The sequence below is a fragment of the Marmota marmota genome, unplaced genomic scaffold (genome assembly GCF_001458135.2).
Source record: "Marmota marmota marmota unplaced genomic scaffold, marMar, whole genome shotgun sequence".
NCBI lineage: Eukaryota > Metazoa > Chordata > Mammalia > Rodentia > Sciuridae > Marmota > Marmota marmota.
In genome coordinates, this window is record NW_025999960.1 from 18,673,211 (window position 1) to 18,683,108 (window position 9,898).

General features: G+C 51.1%; 1 protein-coding gene across 5 annotated transcripts in view; it reads right to left on the reverse strand.

The window, feature by feature from the left end:
* The window catches only part of Rarg (retinoic acid receptor gamma), a 20,780-nt gene extending 11,389 nt beyond the window's left edge, over positions 1-9,391 (reverse strand). Inside the window, exons 1-2 of one of the 5 annotated variants that reach the window (XM_015493525.2) lie at positions 9,221-9,391; positions 4,032-4,357 (exon numbers count right to left, since the gene is read on the reverse strand). In XM_015493525.2, the coding sequence (XP_015349011.1) occupies positions 4,032-4,215 (184 nt within the window). In that variant the 5' untranslated portion in view covers positions 4,216-4,357; positions 9,221-9,391. The other 4 variants (XM_048802804.1, XM_048802806.1, XM_048802805.1 and 1 more) reach the window with 4 other exon arrangements.
* Between the last annotated feature and the right edge of the window lie 507 nt (positions 9,392-9,898).

Sequence of the window (9,898 nt, forward strand, 5' to 3'; positions counted from 1 at the left end):
TTGGTAATTAGAACCAGAAGTGGCCAGGCCACAGGGAGGGAGGAGGGAGGGAGGAGGGCACCGGAGGAAGGGGAGGAGGGCTCCAGGAAGCCATGAGTCCTCTACAGCCCCCCTTTTTCCTCACCAAATGCACCCCACTCCTCACCACCCCATCTGTGTGTGCTACCCAGACATTGCAGGGAGAAGGGGCCTTAGATCTAGGCTATTTAGGGTGTCAGGCACATTCTTCTCATCAACCCCAACCCCCCATTCTGGATAGGCAGTATAGCCTTGGGTAGAAGGCAAGATGGGGGGATCTAGTGCCCCCTCTTTTCCCCATGGTTTCCCCAGCCCCTTATTGCAGCAATTAGACCCATTAGCCTTCTAGCATTTCATGGGAACCAGATGTTCTCCGCCAGCCTGGTGGAAGTATGAGGGGGGGCTGCTGCCTGACTCACCCCTTTCCTATGATCCCCACCACCAGGGCACCCCTGCTACTAGCTAGAGACCCACAAAGGCATGGCCCCAGAGGCAAAGACAGTATACCCCTCACACACTTACAAGGCCCTTTGCACTCAGACCCTAGCAAGGTCTCCCCGTCAGTCCTACCACCCTGGCAAGGACAAGTTTGGCCAAGATTGGGGAAGAACCCAGGACAACTAACTCCATATACATCCCTACCCCCGCCCACCCTGCCACCTTCTGGTTGAGGCTTGAGGATCACTGGCTCTGAATTCCTCATGCTAAATTTTCCTTTTCTTCCAAAATCCTCCCTCAAAAAACCAAAGAAGGGGCATTTCAAAGGGAAGCAGGCTCCGCCCAGAAGGGTAAATCCTAACAGTGGAGTCCCACCTGAAGGGCAATGGGAGGGGTCTTTGAAGGAGGAGGGGGCAGCAGAAAAAGGAGGGGATAGGGAGGTGTGAATAAGGGACGAGGCCCAAAGCAAGGATATGAGGAGCGCTGGGCAGGATGGGGGCTGGGACTGGGTAGGGGGCCAGGAGAGGGGGGTGCAGCCTGGGCCCCAGCAGCGGCGGCTTGCCCAGCTCCCCCCGCCAGAGAGGTTTCCTGTTGCAATCAAAGCCCCGTTTGTGTCGGCCTGAAGCTGGAGCCTGAGCCGGAGGAGGAGAGACCAGTAGGGGAGGGGAAGGAGGCAGTCACTGGGGTTTTTCCTGGAGGAGGCCTTGCTGCCGCCTAGTCTCTCGCCACCTTTACCCACCCGCTTGCTCTCCTTGATCCTTCTCCCAGTGCCTGGCTCTCTCTGACCCTAAACTTTTCTGCCTGTGTAGCTGCCCTTCATCTTGTTTTGGTCTGGGGGTACTTCTTCAGTTCCTTTTTCAGTAGGACTCCTTTTCTCTCTGTTCCAGTTTGCCCTCAGTTTCCCCAAATGTGGTGAAGTCTGGGCTCCCTTCCCCAGGGATAGTGATCCCATGGCTAGGGCAATTGTCACCAGGTTCAAAGGAAAAATATCCAGGTCCCCAGTACCACAGTTATCTCCTCAAGACAGGAAGGAGAGCAATGCTTCCCTTCCCTACTTTTCCTCCTAGCACACTCTGTTCCCTGTAGTCTTGATAAAGCAAATATACTACACACAATGTCCACAAACAGAGAGATACACAGGGACATGGACACCATGCATTTCATGCACATGCATGTATGGTACGCATGCGCACACACAGCCTTCTGTTTTCCATGCGCACAGGCCCATGCTTGCCTCTATCTCAGCAGTACATGCTCCCCTCACCTTTCCCCTCCTCCACTGTACAGTTCTAAGTTCTCTTTCACCCACTGAGGCCAGAAGAGAGCCCCAAGAAGGGAAGCAAGACTCAACAAGGATGTACCCGAGGTGCAGGGAGACTCTACAAAAAGATCTGAGAGTCAGCCCTAGGAAGAAGTTTCAGGCTCCTTCCTCATTCTATGTAAGAGAGAGGGTGGTCCAGAGGGTAAAAGAGTGATGAGAGAGGCAGACTCAAGGTAAGGATGGTTTGGGCATCAGATTTAGCACTCTAATCCCTCTCTATTAGATGGCCCTAGCCAAAAGGGACAGCATGTCAGAGAAATGAGAGATGGCACTCTTGCCCTTCAGTTATTCTCCCATGGGAGGTTTCTGAGAGCCCAAATACCATCATCTCCCTTGTACTAGAACTAGAATCTGTGTGTTCCACCCCCACACAAGCTGTCTGGACCCAAGCCTTCCTCTCTTCCCTACCTCACCTGCCACCTCCCTGCCCAGGCCTGTCCCTCCATGCAGGCCGCACCCTCCCCAGCTACCTGCCCTGGTTGTGGCTCCTCCCTCAGACTTCTCCTTTCAGCCCCACTACTTCAGAGAAGCCTTTAGGGTTGGTGCCCCTTCCCCTACCTTGATCTCCCTTTACATCCTGACTTTGGCCTCCATGTGTTCAGGACACAGAGACAAAAGTCAACAGTCAATGTCACTGGGGACTGGCCATTGACTCTCAGCATTCTTCCCACTCTTTCTCCTCTCCCCCTTTACCTCAGTTCCTTTAGTTGCCTCTCCCAAAATGTGGAAAAATCAAGTCCCTAGAGATATAGTTGTATGGTTTTCTACAAGTACATTCACAGGGAGAGAGGGTGGTTTCTTTCCACTTCCCCCAATCCCTAGGACAGATTCATGGGGTGAAAATAAGGTAGGGGAAAGCCCAGTTGAAGTTTCCAAAAAGGAGGCTTTGTGCTCTCTCATTCACCTGCATGCTACTCAATAAGCCCTATTGGACTACAGACATGCCACTGGCAGACCTCACCAAACACCAGACACACCGTCAGCGGCCCTATTAAATACCTCCTCTCTCCTCACACTGACTCTTTGTTGCACATATTGGAATTCTGTACATGAGCAGAGTCTCAGGAAGATGCTGCACACACACAACTACATATGGTTGGGGACACACACATCTTCTCCAAATGAGCACACTCCAGAGGAGCTGTCAGTCTAGTCTAGTGCATACACAATCCTCTCAGTGCCCCCTCCTGAGGGCAGGACCTTTTTCTTCCACTTCAGCCTCTGAGTTTATTAAGCTTATACAGCTATAAAGGCTGTGTCTCTTCTCACCTGCCTCCCTTTCTCTTTCTCCTCCAGTCACCTTCCCCTCTCTCCAACTGAGGTCTTCTCTTCACTAGCTTACATGCTAACTTTTTACCCCTCAGAACTGTAGCCCACCCTCCAGCTCATGGGCACCTTTACCTGTAATGGTCTGGCCAAGAGGAACAATGACCAAGTGGGCAAAGAGGGGTCCCTGAGGAAGCAGGGGAAGCCCAAGCCTTGCCTGCTGTCAGCACTCAAAGGCTTAACCCAAAGAAGGCAAGCCTGGGGGACAAGTAGAGATCTGCACAGCATGCAGGCACTATGCCAGACCTGGAGGGAGGGGAGGAGTCCAGAACCATGTGGCTGGAGGAGAGAATACTTCTGGAACACCCCCTCCATCTCTCTGGATGGCTTATGGTACACCTTTTTTTCATGGCTGATTCTAATCTCTCCAGAACCTAACAGAAGAGTCTCCTGATACCACACATCTTTAGGCATCTGTGACTAGGTTTCTTTCCTCCCTTTGCAGCCTCCAAACAATCTTACCTCTTGATCACAGAGCCAACTGACTGGCCTCCCAGATCCCCTGACTTCCCAGTGTGGTCCCTCATCCTTCCAACTGCATGCAGGCAGCAGCCTCAGACTACACTAGACTGCACCAGGGGCTGTCCACACACAGGTGCTCCGTCTGCTAGATGACAGACAGGGGCCATGTTTAGACCTCTTGATTTTAGGCCTGCTACTTCACCATCCTGTTTGAACAGAAGAACTCTCATTTGCAAACATTTCCCTTCAGTCCACATCCAAACCCCCTCCTCACCACCACTACTGCTCTTCACTGCTTTCCACTACTGCATTAGACCACACCTCCACCTTCTCACCCAGCTCCCTTTCTCTCTCTCTAGGTCCCCGCCCACCTTCCTAACAGGGATGCCAGTGTTCTACATCTTCCACCCTCCAGATACCCTCTTGTTTCCATTTGCCCTTATCCCCCCAAATCCCTGAGACTCACACAGAGAGGCCATCTCCTTGGGGAGGTCAGGCTGGCCCAGGCCCCGGAAAGTAGGGCTCAGCATCTCGAATGGTGGAGACCCCCTGAGTGCCCCTGGAAAGGCAAAGGGGTAGCCTGCCCCTGGGTAGCCAGATCCAGGCCCCAAGGCACCAGCCACAAAGAGTCGCTCCTTATTGGTAGCCATGGCAGCTGCGATGTGGGAGTCCCCAGGGGTCTGCAGTGGGCGGGGGTGGTCTTCAGCCACAGCCCCCGCCCATGCCCACTGCCCTGGCCTGGGAGGCTCCGTGCCCACCCTGCCTGGCCTGCCCACTGGGTCTCCAAGGATCCTAAAGAGAAAGAAAGATGAGAGAGTGATCACTCTGAGGTCCCAAGCCCCATGGCCCGCCCTCAGTGCAGTACCTACACTGCCCTAGCTCAGGGCCCTTTTGTGTGGTCGAGAGGGAAGGGAGGGAATTGTACAGGCTCTGAGAAACTCTTCAGATTAGTTCCAGGGAGGAGTAAACAGGTTGTAAGGTGAATTGACAGTCTGAGGACTTCTGGTGAAGAGGCCTCCTTGACTGAGAAGTGATCATAAAACACACAGCTGGGCTAGACATCTGACTTAACCCTCATACCACACTAATTCCATGAAGTAGGAATTATGATTCCCATTTTAGAGATGAGAAACTGAGGTTAAATAACTGGCTTAAGGTCACATGGCTGTAAGTGGTGGCACAGAGATTTAAACTCTCAGGCCAGAGGTTATAGATCAGAGGTACAGTACTTGCCTAGTATCTATGAGACCCTAGGTTCCATCCCCAGCACCACAAAACAAACAAACAAACAACAACAACAACAAAAAAAAACCCACAAACATATCTCTGTTGTAACTTTGGGGCCTGACACCTCACCTCTCTGGAGAAGAGTATGGTGACCCTCCTGCCTCAGCCTCCTGAATTCTTGGGTTTACAGGCTTGTGTTACCTCACCGAAACATCATTTTTTAAAAATGGCTGGGCTTAGCCAGGGTGCAGTAGCACACACCTATAATCCTAGCCATTCAGGAAGCTGAGGAGGAGAATAGCGAGTTCAAAGCTAGCCTCAGAAAAAGTGAGGTGCTAGGCAACTCAGTGAGATCCTGTCTCTAAATAAATACAAAATAGGACTGGGGATGTGGCTCAGTGGTTGAATGTCCCCGAGTTCAATCCCTGGAACCTCCCCCACCAAAAATGACTGAGTTTAGCTGGGCACGGTGGTGCATGCCTATAATCCCAGTGACTTGGGCAGCCTGAGACAAGGGAGATCACAAGTTTGAGGTCAGCCTCAGCAACTCAGTAAGACCCAGTCTTAAAATTTAAAAAATATAAAAAAGTCTGGGGATACAGTTTAGTGGTTAAGCACCCCTGGGTTCAATAAAACAGACTCTGTTTTGTTTTTATTTTTAATTTTTTTTAAATTGTAGATGGACATAATATCTTTGTTTTATTTATTTATTTTTTTTAATGTGGTGCTGAGAATAGAAACCAGTGTCTTACACATACGAAGCAAGCGCTCAACCACTGAGCTACAACCCCAGCCCCTGAATTCTGTTTTTTAATTATTATTTTTATTTTTTGGTACTGGGGATAGAACCCTTTAGCACTGAGCTACATCTCCAGCCCTTTTCTTATTTTTTAATTTTGAGGCAGGGTCTCTCTAAATTGCTGAGGCTGGCCTCAGACTTGTGATTCTCCTGCCTCAGTCTCCATAGTCACTGGAATTACAGTTGTGTACCACTGTGCCTGGCTAGGAGCCCAGACTCTGGAGCCAGACTACTAAACTGACATCTCTACCACTTGCTAGCTGTGGGGCTTTGGATGAGTTAGTTAATCTCTCTGCCTCAGTTTCCTCATATGCCACTGGGAATAAAAATAGAGGCCAGCCACAATAAGGTTATTGTGAGGATTCAACAATTTAACGTGTAGAATGCTTAGGATAATACACAGCACATTCTAAGTGCTATGTAAATATATCATTTATCTTAGTATTTTCTCTTCCTCCATACCTTTCTTTTAATTATCATTTCCTTCCTTCTCTAGCTTCCTCAATATTCCTTCTTCCTTTCCCCTCCTAAATCTTTCTCTGTCTCCAATCATTGCTCAACCCTTAAGCTTTCTCTTGTACCCTCTCCTTCAAATCATGGATATTGAAGGACCACCACTACGTGACAACTATGATGCCCAAAACCTCCTTGTCCTGGGTATAGCTCAGTGGACAGAGTGCTTGCACAAGGCCCCAGCACTGCCAAGACAAAATAAAAACTCCTTGTCCTCAGTTTACTTTGCTTCTCCATCTCCTTTTTTTTTGGTAGCAGGGATTGAACTCAGGGAGGGGCACTCAACCACTAAGCCACATCTCCAGCCCTATTTTGTATCTTTTTTTAATTTAGAGACAGGGACTCACTAAATTGCTTAGCGCATGGCTTTTGCTGAAGCTGGCTTTGAACTCGGGATCTTCCTGCTTTAGCCTGTGAGCCAGTGAGCCACTGGGATTACAGCTGGGATTACAGCTGGGATTACAGGTGGGTACCACCTAGCCCGGCTCCACTTCCTTTTCATTCTTATCTCTGGGCTGCCTATTTCTGAAAGCTCTCTCTGCACCCTCTCCCTCAAACATAGCTTTTCCCCTAAATTTTTTTGTTTTTGTTTATTTGTTTTGAAGTACTGAAGATTGTACCCTGGGCTTTGCTAATGCCAAGCAAGTTCTTTGCCACTGAGTTACATCCCCAACACTTTTTTCTCTCTCTCTCTTTCTCTCTTTTTTTTTTTTTTTTGGTACTGGGGATTGAACTGGGGGCACATAACCACTGAGCCACATCCCCAGTCTCTTTTTGTATTTTATTTAGAGACAGGGTCTCACTGAGTTGCTTAAGGCCTTGCTAAACTGCTGAGGCTGACTTTGAACTCACATTCCCTATCCTCCTGCCTCAGCCTTCCAAGCCGTTGTTGGGATTACAGGCGTTTTAGCTACTCTGGCCCAGCTCAAGAAGATTTTTAACCTGAACCCAGGAAATAGGAAGAAAAGCAGGGAGAGGGAGAAATGGGAATCTCAGGATTGGCAGGTGGTTCCTCTCCTGATGCTCTGGAAGGGGAAAGGCTGGCTTTCCCAGGAGCCCTAGAACCACCTACTTCTCAAGGGAGTTGAAGGGCTGGGGAGGGAGAGTCACCCCAGCCTAGGCAACTCTACCAGCCAGAACTATAATAGAATAACAGGAAGAAAGAAAGAGAAGGACCAAGAGAATGAAACACACAGAGCCCACAGGGTGGCAGGCACAGAGGTAGGCAAGAGGCTTTTCTGCATCTATTTCCATCAGTATTTGCTTCTAGTACCAATACCTCTCAGTTCTAGTTTATACCTCTGCTTTTTCTTTCTTTCCTTCTCTGTCTACCTTGGCCTTCAAGCCCTAAGTAAATTGTGATGGAGGTTACAGGAACTCAGCCTCCAACACCATTATCCTATCCAATTTAAGTGGACCCTGTGCCTCACCAGGCACGACCCATACCCCCAGGACCCTTCAACTCTTTAGCCAGTGTTTCACCAGGCCCTAAAAGTCTGAGCTCTGAGCCCCATAGGCTCCCCCTCCTTTTCCTTCCCAATTCCATAAGGTCCTCATCCCTGGTTAAGCCCAGGTGGAGCCAGGAGTCCTGGGCCCCTGAGGCCCCTGGGCCATAGCTCAACAGGCTGGGCTGCATTCCAGGTGGATTAACCCCTCCAATGCCAAGGGTAAGAGGCTAGCAGAGCACCCACCCACCCCCCTCTGCCAGCTGCCCCAGCCTCTGCTTAGACTAGGGATGGGGCTCTCTGCTTCAACTCCCATTATCTTTGTCACTCACCTAGAGATTGGAAACAGACCTTAAAAGTAGGATAGAGGACTTCAGCAGGGGGTCCCACAGAGGGATGCTCAGACTCCTAGTTCTCACCAAGGAAGGAGGCTATAAAAGAGCAAAGGACAAGCCGACTCTCCCTGGACTTCCTCCTATACTACCTCAGAGAATGCCCTGGGAATCCACTGAATAGAAGAAGGGGACAGAGAATCCTCCCCTCTTTGAGCATCAGTCTATCTACCTAGGCTGGGAAGGGAAGGGAAGGTCTTCAATTAGGGTAGAGGAAGACAGCAAGGAATTAAAGACAGTGCAAAAGTAAAAGGAAATCCTAAACAAGGGCCCTAGATGCTTGGTTCTTTGGGGGACCTGTGGAAAGGAGAGAACACTTCTCTTCTCCAGATGCCACCTCAGATAGAGGGAGGGGCAACTGACTAAGAGAAAGGGGCTCTTACAATGCTGCCTCTTAGAGCTGAGGTGGAGTTGAGGGGAGGGCATGGATGAAGGGGGCTGCCGGATGGAAGGGGGCGTCTCCTTGTTGCCCTGCCCGCTCCAGAGCCTGGAACAAAGCTGCTCTTGTCGGCTGCTCTCCACCCGCTGCCCCCCTCCCCTCTGTATAAACACGACCACCTTTTTCCATGACCCCATCTCCAGGCTGGGCAAAGAACCCAGGCATCCTTTGCTTTAGCTGGGGCCTTCTGTCTACTCACCAGGAGGCAGCAGTGGGCCTAGTTTCCTTGGCCCTATGCCACTCTTGGGGGAGTCCAGACCCTTGAGTCTCCACCTCTCATCCCCAGGTGCCCTCCCTCCACCCCTCTGGCCCCAGGGAGGGGCAGTGCCTAGGAGGCAGGCAGGCAATGCCAGTGGAATGTGTGTGGGCATCGGAGGGCACGGGCAGGGTGGGGCAGGGGGGGAACTGGAGGTGCCAGTTAGGTGGCTTTCTGAGCCAGGGGTGGGGGTGTGCCGGGTTTGGGGGGAGTGCCCTGTACTGCCTACTAGGCTCTAAGCCACTGTGTGTGTGTGTGTGTGTGTGTGTGTGTGTGTGTGTCTGACTGTCTATTTGGGATACCCAAGTTCCAGGCACCCTGCACACACTTTCCACCCCACCTTCTCCCCTGTCTTCTCTCTACTTCCCTCAAGGATATGGGACACTGGCTGTGGTCCTCAACCCCAACCCAACATTTAAGGAGTGATCTTAAGGGCTGCTACCTCAGATTTCAGGACTGGATCCCAGCTGCCCAGGACATAAGTCCTAAAATGGGACAAATATTTCAGCTTCTTGCCATATAGACCCCTCCTCAGGCTTCCCTGCCCGGTCCCAACCATCATCACCAAGCGTGTATATTCTTACCCTCTGGCCACCTGTAGAGATTCCCTCCTACATATTGGGTCAGGTTGAGGGGACTGGGCTGTAAGTGCTGAAGACAGAAAGGCAGCGTCAATGGGACTCCAAGACTAGGACTCCTGGCTCCCTGTTCCAGTATTCCTGCTCTTCTTTTGTTCCATTTGGGCTCCCCTTACTACAGAGGATCCCCCACTTTGTTACAGGGAATCCTGCACTGGCAGTTCAAGGAAATTTCACAGGCCCCTCTCCTCCCTCCAACTCCTAGACCCAGGCAGCCAAGACCACTTGCTAAGCCAACCTTTCTTTGCCCTTCTGATGTCCAAGCTGTGCCATTCTACTGGGGAAGGAGGAACTCACCAGCTTGAACCATCAAATCCACCCCTTAAAGCCCGGAGGGCCTCTGTCTCTTCCCACTGGAGGGAATCCCAGTCTTCTCTCACATTCCAAGCACAAGAGAAGGGCAGATGCCCCTCTGCCTGCAGACTCTTCCCCAAACTCTCTCCCCGCACTACTCACCCAATTCAAGGGCAGATAACCCATCCCATCCCCAGCCTCTCTAAAATCTTCCCATTCCTTTCTCACATCACAGCTGACCCCAGTCGGGGCAGAAAGGCCCCTTAAGTCCTACAGAAAGCTTGGCCATCCCGGGCAAGGAAAGGACCAGCGTGGCTGCGCAGCGCCGCC